At 40.0% G+C, this 18,139-nt stretch overlaps 1 protein-coding gene across 1 annotated transcript; it reads left to right on the forward strand.

Annotated features, from left to right (window-relative positions):
• The first annotated feature begins 13,995 nt into the window (after positions 1-13,995).
• socs4 (suppressor of cytokine signaling 4) lies at positions 13,996-15,183 on the forward strand. Its single transcript, XM_010793037.1, has one exon. It carries the CDS (start codon positions 13,996-13,998, stop codon positions 15,181-15,183), a length of 1,188 nt encoding a protein of 395 aa, XP_010791339.1.
• The last annotated feature ends 2,956 nt before the right edge of the window (positions 15,184-18,139 follow it).

Genomic DNA, 18,139 nt, shown 5'->3' on the forward strand with positions numbered 1-18,139 from the left:
TAATTCCAGCAAAACTAACAGCACATGCAGCTTGTGAGCGACAAGTAAACAAAATGTCTCATGTACCAACAGCTTCACAGAACACTGCAGACAAACAAACACATAATTCACAAGCTCGGTGGCTGAATCCAAATGGAAAATATGCCGTGTTGCCTCTGCCAACACCGAAAGGCTGCATTAAACAAAGATTTACCATCATCCCTACCTGTGGCCATTTGATTAACAGATGTATACAACGTTATACCTGCAGCTGCCTTATACACTGTGCACTTGCGCTCCATTTAAGTGGGTTCACTTGCTGCTATGCCAGCTTCATGTCTAAATGGAGCACACACCCGTTGTCTTGCCAGCCCAATTCCTTTAAAATATGTGTTCAGGTTGCACACAAACTACCAATCCAGTGTTTTGGAAGACTACATTTATTTACCCCAAACAGCCAATGTGCCAACTGAACGGCTACGTACACACAATGTGTGCTGGATGTGGTGTTTGTTTGACAGCTCGGCCAATCTAAAAAAGGAACAGAAACAGCTCTTTATGATTTCCTCCACCCCTCTCCATTTCAACTTTATAAGATGATAGTGTATGCTGGCTGGCAAATAAGAACCTTAAAATTTGCATTATAGGGCTCCTTTAAGCGTGTTATGCGACTGCCCCCAAATTCAAGTTAGCTAAGCAGCAGGTAATTATTCAGGTCTTTGAATAAGAACTTCTTGTATTGTGTCCGCCTGTACTCCTGAGATCATACATTACTGTAAATGAAACTCTGCTGTTATAACATTGTGTTACATATTTTCACAACAATTTGAAATCAAGGCAGACGAGGATAGGAAATCCCATCTCCGGTTGAGAAGCCTGTGGGGCTTAATCAAATCCTCTCACTCAAAACATCAAAATGAAAAAATAATACAGAAATATCAGACCCAGCAGGAAAAAAGGGAGAAATAAATGCATAAATAACAAGGAATGCACGCATTAGTGATTAAGATAACTCTTGTGATAATTATTTAATGAATAAATAAACAAATCAGGCATCATGGAACAAATATTGACATGAAAAATGACATACAAAATGTGTAACATAATCATGCAATTGTTGTATAATCAAATAAAAATGTCAAAGCCACCGGGTTGTGGCAAACACATAAATGACTCTATTAGTCTTATTGACAGCCCATGACTTTGTGAGTCATTATGAAATAAAATGACCATTTCCAAAATAAAAAACGTTTGAATTAAATAAAGATGTCCTGAAATAAACCCTGTTATGTCAAAATAGAAGCTGGGAAGAATATAGCGTAGCATAGAGTCTCCAAAATAATCAGTATTGTATGATGATATCTTCCATAGTTCCTTTTTATTCATTTAATCCGACCGCTTAACACATGTAGTTTAATTGAGGAATACCCCAATGACTTGTTTAAAGAACATGTCATCTTACATTATTTATTGATATAAGGGATTTAAATGTCCAGGCAAAGTAGTAATCCATGTTACGGTAGAGAAAATACTTATGTGTTCAACCTCTAGTTCATTTTGACTTTGGTTGATTGACTTCATAAGAAAGAAGTCACTATTTAAAATAGGAGCCCAGTGCCCTCTGTCTGCTGTGTTGTGAAGGTAGACTGGAAGGGGTAAAACCAAACAATGAATCTCAAAGAGTGCCTGGTTTGCTCACATAATTATATGTTGAAAATTGTCAAAGAATGATGACTAATTGAGGAACAACAATACCTGACCAACAGAGTGTTACACTGTGCTACATGTGCTGCTGCTGCAGAGGCAACTCTTTTGTTTGTTGTATCAGGGAATGTCTACTGATCATATAATACCTGTATTTGAGAAATAATACCCTATTTGCACTTAAAATATTAAGCAATCTTTAGTGTGAATTAAGGCAACTACCCTCAAGGTAACACATTAATCCATCACTTGTTATAATGTATCACTTTTGGATCATTATTTATTGTATTGTAATTTTTATATACATACCGTTTTTTTGGATTGTTACATTTTATGCTGCATGTGTGCAAAAGGTTTTAACGGAAATACATGTCTTGTTCTCTGATTTGTGTTGTGTGGCCTGCTGTTAAAGCACTTTGAGCTGAGTACTCCACAAATAAAGCTGTATTATAATATATTAATCCTAGAAGGACCTATGTAATGTGTTATTCTGAAATGGTCCATTCTGCATACTTGTGTACTTTAATTAAGTTTTGAATGCATTACTTTTATTTAGAACAGAGAATTTCTAGTTTGATACTTTTATTGCAACAGAATCACATGATACGACCACATCATTTCCTATGCATTTACATCACACAGTCTTAAATGTACATGTGTTTGCAATCATTATCACCATCAATTGTGTATTTTATACAGCCAGTGATACTAACAGGAAAAGAATATCCTAGAACACCTCTGCACTTCAGAGACACACAGTGCAGGTTGAAAGATGTTTGTGAGTAATGTGTTCGCTCTGTGATGAACCTTCCTTGCCCCTGGTGCATGCTGGGAATATGTGTGAATGGAAAACTAATGAAAGAATAACACAAGCTGACAGAATGACCTGCCAGTATCCACATCCTGATCTGCACTGAATTATTTCATTGATTGTAAGTGACACCTCACTTATAGGTTGTTTTCCAGCAGCTCACTTTTCAGGATGAATAACTCCACTTTTTGTTAAAGGGCCCGAATATATGATGAAACTGGGTGAAACGTCTCTGCTGTGTGAGTGGGTGTGGGGTTTGTTCTGTGTCAGTGGAGGGTGGAGGGCTGCAAAGTATTCCCACATGCAGCCTCATAAATCCTTTAAATGTTCATTAACCTTTAGTTCTCAGAGGTTTGATGCACAATGACTAGAAAACAGCTCTTGTTAGTATTTGCAGCCATTTGCATAAACCTATAACACACTACAGGAAAGGAAAAAGCATAATAGGGCCTCATTAAGACTCTCACTAGCTGAACTACCGTACATTGTAGGAGCTCTGTTGCTTTGTTTTTCCACGGATAGAAGTAGCTGATTCTTAATGATTATATTACCGGACTCGCCTTATTGAAATATGCACAAACTTGCAACATTATAGCATCATCAACATCAATATGATTTTTGTGCAAGAACGTAACACCATTTTATTTTGTTTGACAAATTCCATCCTGTAAAGTCGCGCCTTGAAAAACTGCTTATAAAACCAATCTTTAATGAATTATTCATCACTCCTAACATGATGAAAATTTCACAATGTCAGGTTTCAGATTTTCTTTCATTTGAGAGATTAGGGAAAGGTTATTTTAATGAGTATTGAAAATAGGATTTCATAATTAATGTAAGAGCAGAGCAAAAGCAACATTTTAAGGATTAAATGTTGAAATAAATAAGAAATAATATGTTATTTTATCCCTCAAAGTGACTTATTCATCAATGATAAACCTATTCGACCCTGAACTATAATACAAATAAAATCCCCTTTATCATGTGATTATCAAACTCATGCAGTGATTTTAATGTGAAATGCATTTAATAATTAAAAGCTCTATTTTGGATTTCCCCCAATTCTTCTCTGGTTCTGCAGTTGCAATGATTGAATAATGTATGTTGGCAAAAGAAAATAAATGACACATATGGACAGAGCTTATCACATAACTCTTTCAGCAGTTAATGCATTTGACATCGTTTCTGAGCAGGCCTTTGTCATGTCTCCCTGCTGCCATCTACTGTACACAATGGGAAAACACAGTCCATTTTTCACCACTTCTAAATTAGTTCCCCCCTTCTTTTGTTGGTGTATTTCAGGACTGTATCAGCCTATTTGTTTTTGGAGCCGATTACAACTGTTTGACTCCCTGAGAAACTCACGTTACTGATCATTATAGGTACCCCCTTATTATTGTTATTTCTAGGTAAATAATCTTATTTCAAGTTGCTTTTGATGAACAAAAAAAATGTAAACACAAATTGTTGAAGCTGCTTCCATTTATTTTGTGGGCAGAAGACCTCCGAGACAAAGTGACAGTCTAACAGTATCATATATACTTTATTACTAGTTATAAAACCTTGTTATAGTTAACATATTAGCCAACCTGGTATAAATCTACATGTAAGTCCTGTTTTCCTGATGAAATACACCAATAAAATACCCTTGGGTATATTGATAAGTGATCAAATAAACCCAGTTATATTGTAACACTATGAAAAGAGCCATTAAGCATGTTAGTACATTTACTTTTTATATTTTAAGTACATTTTGCTGAGCTTCTGCACTTTTATTAAGCAGCATTCTGATGTCTCTGTGTAACTCTTCTTACTTTATTTGTTTGTGTTTAATAGAAATAAATGCTTACGAGTTAATAGCTAACCATTTTGAAACACTACAGCTATACATTAAGGCCACACATGAGACAAACTAGTTAAGCTCCAGAGTTGATCAGGACCATGTTTCATGCCTAACGGTGCCACACTCTGCTGTAAGACAAGCTGCGTGCACGGACACAGAGTTACTGGAATTCCTCCTCTCTGCTATTGATTTGCTGTGTTTTTTGTTGTTGCAACTGTTTAGATGACTAGCAAGAGACATGCAAGCCTTTTCAAATGATCCCCTCCCCTTCCTCTCTCCTCCGTGCATTAGAGGCCAGGAGACAGGCAGGATGTGAGCCGGCCGATAAGCTGCAGAGAGACAGGGAGGCTGTCGGGGGGATTCTCTGGTGGTCACTCCCTCACTGTCCAACAAACCTGCATGGAGATCTAAAACGGTTGCAGCCTCTCTTGCTCCACCGCGCATTGGTTACGTGCAACTAATATTCCTATGAAGGGGTTCAGCAGGATGTGATGTCATGCTTCAAGTAAGAGCTTCCAAAAGTACTCGGTTTAATCCTCCGTTAATCAACACTCAGCCTGTGGTTTACAACACAACACAGCAAACCATGCGGCTGTTCTTGTTGATCTGTATATTCTAATGGTGGTCAGCTTAAGTATAATTCAGAAAGTGAGACTGCCATAAAGTTCAGTTGCTGCTGGCACTAATAGTTGCTAGGAAAGAGAGATGGCATCCAGTTGTGGTCACTATAAGAACTGTCAATATATTGTACAATTTTGAGAAGATTGAAAGTACTTGTGTAATTCCATTTTATGTTACACACACATTTTTATATTTGATAATATTTTGATAATTTAGTTTTTTATGATCATCTTTTGTCTATATATTTACTGCTTTGTCTGTCAGCATGGCACTGGCCCAACCAACATTTATTTCCCTCTGGTGACCTTTAACGACCTCTACTCAACTACACACCCGTCTTGAGCTTGAAATATACTTGTCATTGCAAACAGATGAAGCTGTCTTCTTTGATTGTTTCTGTAGTCTATTCTTTTACAGCTTTCCTTGACAGCAGTGTGGTGACACTAATGCTGCATCACCCTCTAGAGAGAAATCTGGTCAGCATTATTTATGTAGCCCATATCACAAGTCATACATACAAGCTTCTGTCACTTTCATCTCAGTTCAGATGAAGGAAAAATAACTATTATGAATAATATTCTTAACTGCAAGTGCAGCTGTTACTTGCAATTATATAAAAACAAATTGAAGGGCCCATTTCAGCAGCTTTTAGAGCCAAAAGGGGGAAATCTGGGCATCTGGACCAGCGACAGGTTTCTTAGCTGACCCTGACTTCTGACCCCCTGGAGGGTTTGACAGGATACTGGACCTTTCTAAAATCAATACAATGCCACATAATTACACTATTCTGCACAGGAAGGGAGTGAATTACATGTAATAAGGTGATGGAGCTGAATCGATGCACACAGATAAAATGTAACCAAACTAATGTACAAGTATTGCACTGTACTTAATTGCACATTTGAGGTATTAACGTATTAACTAATTAACTGCCTCTGAATCATACAGGCAGAAACAGTGAGTACATGCCACTCATTATTCCATTAAATTATGAGAAAACGAAACATGACAGCAGTGTGTAGACAATATCTGAAGGTATTGATCAAACAAAAAAAACTCAAACAGATGTGAGATCATAAGTCACAGCGGAATCATGAAGAGTCATCAGCTGTCAGATCATGACTCAGCTGAAATATTTTTCCTGAGTTTCTGTTTTCACACTGGGAAACTTTATTCATATAACCAAGATTTTAATCTGGTTTTAATTTAAGAACATTTAAGGGAGATTCTGAAGAATTTGTTTAATGCCACATGAGTGCGGCATTAAAACACTAATTCAAGCTACAAGAGAATAAAACGTACAAACTATATGTTAAAATGGAAGGAAATATTAAAAAGTATGCTGTATAAAGTGTGAGTCTTAAGGCGAGATTGTGTATTTCATGGAAGTAAGCATGATGCTAACGAGATGTAACTAACTTGATTTGTGCCTCCTTGTATGCTTATGATTCAGTGACACGCGGCAGTAATAGGAAATAATTACGTTATCTAGTTGGAGTTCCATCCTCTTCTTCCTCCTAATATTGATTCATACTGTGATGTCCTGTCAGGGCGTCTTTTACAACAGTGTCGACTCACATCCTGCTGTCTGGAAACAGCAGTGAAAGGAAAATAAAGATGTTGCTGCTTCCAATTTCAGTCAGCATCACAGAGTCAAACACACACAAAGTCCAGTGTGAAGTGTTAATGCAGCACTGTGCATCCATCTGTATATGTGGTAACATTTTCTAAAAGGAAAACAACATCCTGTACATTTATACACATCGAATGTTCAGCCTTACTTATCTTGCATATATAAAAACTTTAGGATTTCCACTAGAATTTCAAATCTGACTCCCCTACCTCTTGTACCATAGCCTAAAACATAGTCAACCTTCCGGACTGCTATCTGCCACTGCAGGAAAATGCATGCAATGTATATAAATAGAATATGCACTTGTGTGAGTATATCCATATACCAAAGTGTGTGTGTGCTGAGTCCAAGGTCCAGTGACTGGCCTGGCTTAGGTTACGCTCTCTCCAACATGACGGAGAGGAGAAATCTCTGGATGCACCTTGCTTGCGGGAAGTGGAGTGGCTGCAGGCATAAATAAATCTCCCCTGAGGAAAGTCGATACAGCAGCTCACATGTCAGCAGATGAATATCCGAGCCGTCTGAATCTTAATGGATACAAAACAATGTGCATAATACACCCAAACATGTATCATCTTAATATGTGGAAGGAGCACTCAAATCCTTAAGTACTTAACTGAAAGGTGCAGTACTACAGAGCAATGGTACTTGAAAGTAAAGAAGTTAGAGTCTAAAGTTTGAATACTCAATGGAGGAAAAGGACTGAAATAAGAATAAGACAGACAAAGGAAAAAAATAAAAATACGAATGGAGAAAAGGGACAAGAAAGAAAGATTAAAAAAAAAAAACCTAAGGTCTCGCAAATAGGAATACTCCATTCAAATATCAGTCCCTCACTGGCAAATGTATTTGAGTTAACTCCCATCTGGGGAGGAATTGTCAAACAAAGTCTTACAACTCTTCAGAGAATACTATACATGCAACTCAAAACTTTTACTTTAAGTTATAATATTAGTGGTAGATACACACACATTATATTAATTACACGTTTAGGTAGATATTAATGTATTGAAGAAGGCATGGAATATATTATTTTATTAGTGTCTTTAAGTGCAAGATATCAAGAGTAGGACTGTTATTTATAAAAGACTAGTATAAACACACTGTTGGGAAACAGGAAATTGAACAATATGGGGGAGAAAATCAATAGCAAAACTATAGCATCAAACCAGTTTTTGCAAGAACATTTCCTAAATTAGAAATAATGATTTATGTAGTTATGAGCAAAATAACTCCACTGAAGGTCATTTTTAAGTCAAACATCCACTTTGCTTAGAGGCAAATGTCTGTCAGCTCGGGTTGCTGCACGGACATAAAATATGGTGGAATATTTCTCTGAGTGAGATGAAACGAGACCCTGTGGTTCATGAAGTGAGAAGTGCAGCGCTGCTGGTCAGAGGAGTATTCTGATACTGATCAATGGAAACAACTGAGACCAGTGGAGCCAGAGACTTCCTGCTGATTCAATTTACCATCTCTGTGATTCACACAACACACACACACACACACACACACACACACACACACACACACACACACACACACACACACACACACACACACACACACACACACACACACACAGGCAAGGGTCGGATGTTTCAAGCCGGACGCACACACACAATTTAAAAAAGGCAGCTTTCACATGATCACAAGACTCATGTAGACATAAATGCAAGTAAACATTAATCATTCAAAAAAGCCTAGGCTGGACTCTTTTCCTGGAATGTAATAAATCCAAACCACATGCAGACAGGTGGGTCTGGAAACAAGAGGTTTGTCCTATTTCCCTCAAAATCCCTCCTCCTTTGACTCAAGTGCAGCTAGCTGGTCAGGAAAAAATATTGTATTAGCAGACAAAAACATCAATATAAGATGAGTCTGCAAAATACCATATTACTGTATGGTCAAGGTAAGGCAACTTAAACCAGGCCATCTTCAAAGAAAGACATTTTCAAATAGGTCTTTTGAACAACTTTTCTTATTAGATTATAAGTTGTCATGAAATGATTTATTAAAGTTGCCAATTAGTGACGGTCAGCTGGCAGTTAAAAAAGGTATACAGCAACTAGGATTGTATGGATTCATATAGTGCAAACAAACTTCCTCTGAAAGTGTAACAAATACATTTTGTAGTTTCATTCCTCCTGATTGCATAAAGGTCAATAAAAAACTGTAATAGCCTTTGTATAAAAATACAAGCAGAGTAGAGTCTCCATTCAATCAGGGCAGCATCAATTATTCAGGAGCGCTCCTGTCGGCCGGGCTGCTCCGGGGATCGATGCCTCTGTAATGTGGACCGATACGAGCCCCTGGTCGAGTCCTGGCTGCAGCAGGTTAATGGGCCGACTGGATTTCATCCACTGCAGGACACACTTCCTGGGTAAAACTCTGCACCACACCCCATTGACACACTGTGAGATCATAGTTTGTGCCGCAGATATGAGCAGGCTATATGTGTTTATACTGTAAGCACAAAGGGACCAAGCTTGCATCGCAGTTCTGTGGCTCATCACCATCTGTTAGCAATTGATGCCAGATGATACTAACTTCAGCAAGGGCTTTGGGTCTCAAGTGCCAAGTAAGTGACAACCACTATTGCTGGCTGTGATAGGCCTGAGGCTATAGACAATTAAACAAACACGTCCCAAGGTGGGTCCGTTTTCTTGATATACATATGAATACAAACTCAAAAAAATTTCTTTATCATTGGATTCCCATATTTGACTTCACTGTAAAAGAAAACGTAAGTTTGATACTAAAAGGCTGTATTCACATTAATCTGTTGAAGGACAAAAGCTTCAAGGTTCAGGTTCAAGGTTCTTTATTTTGTCATACGAACATACAGTGTAGTTATGCCGATGACATTCTTAGGTCACAGGCTTCTCCAACAGAGCAACACAATAACACAGATAAACAGAAAGATATAGTGCAAGTAAATAGTAAATACAAAAAGAAAAATAGTTTAAAAAAGTGAAATAGTGCAATAAGAGTCAATATGCAAGTTATTGGAATGATATATTAGATAAATAGAAACATAATTACTAAGTAGCAGATGAATGTTATGGATGTTGTTTCAACAGTTCAGGTGTTTAAGAGATGTTGTTTCAGCAGCTCAGTTGTTTAGCAGTCTTATTGCCTGTAGTATGAAACTGTCTCTGAATTTGGTGGTTTTAGTCCTGATGCTGCGGTAGCGCCTGCCAGACGGCAGCGGACAGAACAGTTTATGGACCGGAGCAGAACGCTGGCATTTCTCCTCCTACTTGAAAGACTACGGAGGGATAGGGTCTGCAAAATTAGTTTATTTTGGGGAATGACTGGATGCTCTGACTGGTCCACTTCCTGCCCGGCGCTATGCAACGCCTCGCGTCGAAAATAGACTTGAATCCTATTTTTAGCGGAGCCCAGCACAGAGACGCTTCTGGGACGCTTTACGGCCCGTCCACACGGCGGCGTGCATTGAAGCTTCAACGCTTCTTCCCGTTGACTTTGAATGGGTTGACGTCACGCTTTGCCGAACTACATTGTGGTTCCGTCGCTTCGCTTTGCTCGCGTTGCTCGTTTCAAAAGTTGAGAAAAGTTCAACTTTTGAAGATTGCCGGCGGGCGTGTCTGAAGCTCGACCAACAACCAATCACATGAATCTCCCGCCCCTGACACACAAGCAGTGGTTTGATTGGCTAGAGCTTGTACTGGCATATGATTCGATTGGCTGACGCTTCCACCTTAAGCTTCAGAAGATTCAAAAGTTGAACATTTCTCAACTTTTGAATCCTGACGGCCCCTACACACGGCGGCGTGCGTTGTCGCTTGCCGGCGGTGGGGGCTGAAACTCGCCCAACAACCAATCACATGAATCTCCCGCCCCAGACACACAAGCACGCGGTTTGATTGGCTAGAGCTTGTACTGGCATATGATTAGATTGGCTGACGCCTCCGTCGAGGCGTCAAAAGTAGAACATTGCTCTACTTTTGCAGCGAGCACCGCGAGAGAAGCTACGCTTTGCTCCCACAATGCAGTTCGGCAAATCGTGACGTCAGCCCATTCAAAGTGAATGGGCAGAAGCGTTGAAGCGGCAACGCACGCCGCCGAGAGGGCCGTCAGATGCTTGGAAATCTCAGCTTTGCTTCTCACAATGCAGTTTGGCGAAAAGTGAGGCAAAGTGACGTCACCCCATTCAAAATGAATGGGCAGAAGCGTTGGAAGATTTTTTTTAACGCTGCTGTGTGGACGTACCATAAGTGATGGCAGACTTGCCCTGGCATACAGGGTAGAGTGATGAGTAAGTGCTTTACAGTTTGTAAAAAATCTCAGCGCACTGTGATAGGCGGCATTTAACTTGATCAGGTAATGGGCAGGTGCATTCATATATTGTATGGCCACTTAGTCGTGAGTGAACAGAGAGTAGAGGAGAGGGCTGGGCAAGCAGCCTTGAGGGGCACCTGTGTTGAGGATCAGGGTGGAGGATGTGATGTTTCCCACCCGCACTGGGGTCTGCCCGTCAGGAAGTTCAGGATCCAGTCACAGAGGGCGCTGTTGAGCCCGAGGTCTCTGAGCTTGATGACCAGCTTGGAGGGCACAATGGTGTTGAAGCCTGAACTGTAATCAATGAACAGCATTGTCACATAAGTGTTCCTCTGGTCCAGGTGTGAGAGGGCAGTGTGGATGGTGAGGGCTCTGGTGTCGTCTGTGGACCTGTTTGCTCTGTAGGCAAACTGCAGGGGTCCAGAGAGTCATGAGGTGATGAAGGTTTTGAATAACCGCTCGAAGCACTTCATGATGATGGAGGTGAGTGCTACTGGGCGGTAGTCATTGAGGCTGGTGATTTTTATTTTTTTGGGGACAGGAACGATAAGTGTTGTAAATGTAAACAAATTAGCAGTATTTTTTCACCTCAAAAACTTTGGAAGCCAATGGTCCAATATTCAACTAACTGATGTGAATAAAGTAAAACATCCAGTATACACAAACTGAGAAGGAACATTTCAGTTCGGTTCCAAAATAAAACATTTGAAATTAACAACATTTACATATAAATAACTTTCTGTATAATTTCTTCAAATTCAGATCACATATCTTCTCTCTGTTACCTGACACTGTGTTTTTCTCTGTGTTTTTTCCTGATCAATATCTGTGCTGCCGTTCAATGAAGAGGCTGAAGAGAGTTTCATGGAGAGTGCCGGAAATGCTGAGTTTTTGAGAATCTGTGAATCACACGAGGAAAGTGTTGCCTTGTATCCTTAATCCTCTTTTGATGTAATAATACATAATAAGTACAGTCAGTGACACAGCAGATGGCTTTTTTGCTAAATGTGATATTACAAATGAAACTGTTGTTTTTTAAATCACTGATTTAAAGAAAACATTTTTAACACATTTCAACATGGCCTTTCATTTGAGGTAATCCAACCATTAATTTATTCAATATTTCGAATTTATTTTCACCTGAAATTGTGTTGTATTTAGTTTTGTTAAGCATCTTTGGGCCCTATCTTTTTATTAAAGGTGCAAAAGAGTTAGTATTATTATCTTTAATATTAATCATACCTGCTAAACAGTAGACTGTTTTCATTGTGACCACATTAGCATGCTGGTGTTAGCATTTAGCAAAAAGTATAATTTAGTATAGCCTTGTGGCTCTGCAATAGCAATAGTTGTTGCATTAGTTTAATTATTTGACCTGGTTGTTTTTCCCGAAGGTTTCCAATCCGCTTATTCAGCCAAAGGTTCTGCCAGTATACTTCTTTACTCCTTTTTTGGGGGTCAGATAAATCGATCTGGTTGTTTGCCAGAACATGTGACCTTATCATCCTGCCGGGCTGTGTGATAATGTGAAGAGCATTAAATATTCAGTTAAGAGGAAGTTGAGTGTCACTACATTATCTGAGATGTCAGGCATTTATTGATGACCTACCCTTATGTTAGAGCTGAGAGGACACATACACACATGGAAACACACACATGTGGACTCACACGCGGACACACACTGAACCACTGGGAGTAATATTATTTATTTGTCTGATAGATGTAGTCTATTTGTTTCATGAATTATAGATCTCCCAAAATGTCATCCACACTCTGTGTATGATGACATCACCTTGACAGATGAGTCCTTTCAGCAGCACTTGCTGGAAATTTTAACTCAGAAACGCAAAGGTTATTCAATCAATAAGTGAAGCTTTTTAAAACGCCTGGTTGTTTCCTCTACTGTGCTGAATTGTTAGTTAGACAGTATCTGCTATACCGAAGCGTCTAGTGTGTACAGGCTGCAGGTAAACCTGCGGGATAATCTTCTTTTAGTTTGGCATCCTCAGCAGACAGACTTAAACAGATTTAAAGCTCGCCAACATTTGCTTTGTTGCTTTAAGCTACGGGCCTCGGATTAAATTAAAAACTTAAATCAGTGTCCTGGAACATAATTACAGGCAGAAATAATTCACTTTGTGAATAAAAAAGCACTCCGGCTTTTTCTTTGGAAATGGAATTTGTCAATGAATGTGTAAAGGAGGATGTAGGAGAGAGAAAAGAGGATATCTCAATTACCCTGAAACAAACCTCCCCCCACCCTTCTGGCTCCACCTTCCTCCATTCATTCATTCATTCAGACCCGGCCCTGGTGGAGAGGAAACTGCTGCCCCCTCTGGGATTTGCCATCATAATTATATAGGAAGCGGACCGTCTGCTGTCTGTTAGAGCTGGAGCTGGCTGCAGGCGGGTCACACGTGTCTGCTCACTGTAACATGGATGTGGATGTCTGACACTTTTTGCAAGGTAAGATAATCTCTTGCAATAACCTTCAAAGAGTTCAACACAACAGAGAGCGATTACCAGCCTTGGATGTTAAATATCTCGCTGCTCAGTTTAATAAGATTGTTGTTTTTGTATTTTCACAAACAGCTGCCATGACCAATTTAATATTAACGGACTATAACTAAAGTGTTCGAACAATAGCTTTGTAGGATGTTTACCAAACTTTCTTTCTGAACCATCTCTGAATGAAGCAGGAAAAGTCTGTTGCCTGAGTAGATCAGATGTTAAGTCGACCAATGTCTTTTGCGGGAACTGATATATTTCCTGAACTCAGTTTTACTTTGATGTTTTCCACTGGAGGTGATCCAAATCAGCCTGCTAGTTTTGCACAAATAAGCTGTAAGCATTCCTGCACACAAAGAAAGGAGAAGGTTTTTTTGAATGGTTCTTTTTTAGTCAGTTAAGAAGAAACCAGCATTGCTCTTGTAAAATATTTAAGGAACCATTGATTTGGAGAGCAAGAGAGGAGCAGCACTTTTAGACTAATTAAAACTACATTTGAAATGTAACGTATTCATAATTTGATGCATTCATGTGTTTGACTCAGATATCCTTTTATTGAATTTTGTCACAGATTAAGGAGAAGAAGCCGCCATGTCAGATAAGAAGCCACGAGGTTCAGACACTCGTCCCAAAAGTGGCTTCCGCAGTTGGAGTGCAGACAGTTATGTTTGGCGGGGAAAGAAACGCTCCAGGAGCTCTCGCAACGGGTCGAGTCCTGGAGGAATGGAGGTGGAGGGGACGGAGGAGCTGGGTGTGCGGTCAACATCGTGTCCTAGGCGGCGCAGAGAGAGAAAGTGTAGCTGCAGCACTCTCGGGGAAGCATTGACGTCTGCAGACATTGATGTGGTGTGTCGGAAGGCCTTGTCCCACCGCTCACTGCGACAAAGGTTTCAGGATGCTGTGGGTCAGTGTTTTCCTCTGCGCTCTCACCATCACCATCATCATCATCACCACCATTCATTGGGCTCCTCGCGACCCTTCTCAGTGCTCTTCTGGTCCAAACGCAAGATCCACGTCTCAGAGCTCATGCAGGAAAAGTGCCCCTTCTCGCCCAAATCTGAACTGGCCCGATGTTGGCACCTTATTAAAAATCAAGCCACCAACCAGAATGCCCTCATGGACATGGAGATTCCTCTCAAACCCAATGTCTCAACTTCCTCTACCTCCCCACCAACGACCCCTCTCTCCTGGGACGACATCTGCTGCTCTCCTGGGCCTGGAGGCACCAGTCTCGAGGACTGGGACCCTTCTTGTTCTCATGGGGAAGCGGAGGGCAGCTGTGGCCACACTGACTACATCCTTGTTCCAGATCTTCTTCAGATCAACAACAGCTCCTGTTACTGGGGTGTGTTGAACCGCTTCGAGGCGGAGGAGCTGCTTGAGGGCAAACCAGAGGGGACATTTCTGCTCCGAGACTCGGCCCAGGATGAGTTCCTCTTCTCAGTCAGCTTCCGCCGCTACAGCCGCTCCCTGCACGCACGCATTGAGCAGAACGACAAACGCTTCAGCTTTGATGTGCGCGACCCGTGTATGTACCGGGATCCCAGTGTGACGGGACTACTGAGACACTACAGTGACCCGGCCACCTGCCTCTTCTTTGAGCCCCTCCTTTCAAGGCCACTTCCAAGGACCTTCCCTTTCACCCTGCAGCACCTTTGCAGGACTGTGATCTGTAGCCATATCACCTACCAGGGCATAGACAACCTGATGCTGCCCTACCAGCTCAGGGACTTCCTCCGCCAGTACCACATCAAATGTGATGGGGCCTGCGCTGTGTGACAGTCCAAAGCAGGCCTCGTATTGTGGAAGGCAAATCTGCTGTTGAGGTCTAAATGGTGCATAACTGGAGAGTTCTTTAAGATATGTGTTGATCTGGATGTATCAAGAGGAAAATAATTAAAGCTCCTTCTCTAAAGGTCTGAATCGATATACTATAAGAACAATTGGACAAAATGTGTATTCCTTCAGTACTAAGAGATGGTTTGAAACTTTGAATGTATTCTATCTGCCTTCGGGATAGCAACTGGAAGCAAAGACAAGGTGCACTGAGACTAATAAGGCAAACATGTCCCCAACACTTATTGTGAAATGTTGACTCTTGAAGTTGGAGCATTTTCCCATTTGACTTCAATTCAATCCGAGAGAAGCACTTTCCGTGGTTTCCTGAAACGATCCGCCTTTAATGTAGCTTTATTTCATAAAAATATGAGGCTTAGTTATGGCCAGGTCCTGCTCACAATCAGTGCACACAGGCGTAAGCAGAAGAAACACTGAAACTGCATCTAGTAAATGTATTGAATTCTCTGTCAAGTCTCTAACAAAACAACATTTTAAGAACTCTTCCCTAGGGTGAAGAGGAACAGAGTGGTCCTCTCTAACATTGCCATACAAATCCTGTTAAAAAATACAAGTCTAACAAACCACAAGGTTCTAACCACACCTCCCTCAAAAGATGGAGGCTGTCAACTACATTAACCTCCTTGTGGTAAAATGTGCTTGGACAACCAGAAGAAGAGAGGACTATTTATCTGCTATACATATTGTGCTCAATTACTCTTTTGGCAGTGTCTGTGAGATAATTAGACATATGGGGACAGAAAAAGACACTTTAGTGATAACTTGGTTGGAAGTGTTGTCTATGTATGGCTTCAAACAGTTCTTCTTAACAAACATGGTTTCTTATGAAGAGGAATTGAACTCATTCAATGGTACTGCATTCTTATCTGCAGCCACAAGATGGTGGAAGAATTGCACGGATCAGAGATTTGGGAGGACTGTCTGCTTCATCTGTGTTTCCTCATTGTAGCTGCTTCTTTACTGTTCATTTTCAGCTGAAGGATCTTCTGTAATTTAATATTTTAAAATCAGTTGTGCCTATACACTCTTCACAATAATTGCTATTGTAAGACTGTTAATATATTGAAGTTTTGGTGGCTTTAAAAGCTTAACACACTGCAAATGAAGGACACATTCATATAGAAAAAAATCCAGGCAAATGAAAAAAACAAAAAACAAATACAGAAATGTTGCAGGACACAAAAAAGAAACAGAAAAACTTCTGAAAATGTCCGACATTTCCATTTTTAGCCTTTTGTTGACGGTTGGCATACTGATGAGATATATTCATGTAATCAGAATACAAAGAAGGAAAACATTGTTTTGCTTCTGTAACTGTATTAACAAGTTTTCTTCAATTAAGTGATGTTGTGAGAATGTTATTATTTTTCTATATATGTAGAAAATTGTATCTTTACTTGAAATGCTGCACATACAAATTGATGATGATGTTTTCTGTATTTGCTTGTATTTTTCTATTTGAATGTATGTTCTTAAGCTGCAGTGCTCTAAGGGCCACCATATGGACCGAAGTGCAGTACACTATAGGATGAAGCAGTTTTCTCGAAGTACTTGAATCACTGTGATTCCCCCCTTGAGGCCGTATATTGTGTTCACTGCACCCCCCGATAGACAAACCAATAAATGCCATTTAGACTGCTTCTTTCGTTTGACTGTCTCAGGTTTCTTGTCATCTCTAGACCAATTTAACGGTGCCGCTCAAGTCATGCTTATCCATCCATGCCTGTTCATGCTGCAGCTGAGGGCGGTGTCACAGTCAGACAGGCTAATGGTATGGAAAATGCTGCTTTTGAAGTTTTGCTCTGAAAACAATTCATCCCGCTCTCTGCAAAGGACACCTCTAAATGCCAGCGCTTCAGCAGAGCAAATGAAGAGATAAGGACATGAAAAAGATTATTTCCCCCCTCATAAGTGGACTGGAATTCAGATGTTTCAATTGATTCACGTGTCATTCAGTCTCCCTCTGACCAACAGTGTAAATCAGCCCTGAGGGTATACACGTATGAATACAAAACATTGCATAAAACATTCATTATACGGTCATTAGGTTTTCAGGCACAAACACTTTGCGTTAGAACTTTTCATACAGACGTCAGTGTTTTACTCCAACACAGCTTGTATGTTGTTGATGGACCGGTTCTTTTTAGATTTTTTGTGAATTTCATTATTACTGTTGAGGTTTAGATGTGGCGAATCATCTGGTTTGGGCCAGAAGATTACATTTTTGCCACAAAACTGGGCTAATATATGTCTTAAAAAGAGATGAGTTCAAGGCTTACATTTGAGCAACACTAACCTCAGGCAAACTTATAACATAGATGGAATCAACTAAAGAGTCAATATGCCTTCTTATAAAATACCTTTTCAAATGTCACAGTAGGAAAGCAAACAAGTAAATAATACAATGGCTCAATTCCATTAAGGTACTTCAGTCTCAGTATTTTTGTGTGCATGCTGGCTCACTGTCATATTGTTATGAATTACAGGGACATCGCAATTTGTAACCTGTGCCTTTCCTACAATGACTTAAATACAGTACATTAGTCCCAATTAAAGTGGAGTGCCACTGAATGTCATTTGTGAAACATAACTAACTACATTTCTAAAGTACTGTATTATAAGGTAATTGTACTTCTCTACCACGTTGCTCAGGCTAATACTGTGCTTTTTACTCCACTTCATTAATTTGTCACTCAAAGTCACTAATTGAATTGAATTAGTCGCAGTTTTAAGAGTGGGGCTTCAAATGCACCAAACACAATATTTCTACAAACAGAGCCGTAAAACACATTTTTGTAACAAAAGCCCCTCATAAAAGCCAGAGACATTTTCATCTATGTACCGTAAAACAATTCGATGACCTGATGAACCAGGGTCA

This window comes from Notothenia coriiceps, unplaced genomic scaffold (assembly GCF_000735185.1).
Source record: "Notothenia coriiceps isolate Sejong01 unplaced genomic scaffold, NC01 NC01_scaffold00037058, whole genome shotgun sequence".
NCBI classification, from domain to species: domain Eukaryota; kingdom Metazoa; phylum Chordata; class Actinopteri; order Perciformes; family Nototheniidae; genus Notothenia; species Notothenia coriiceps.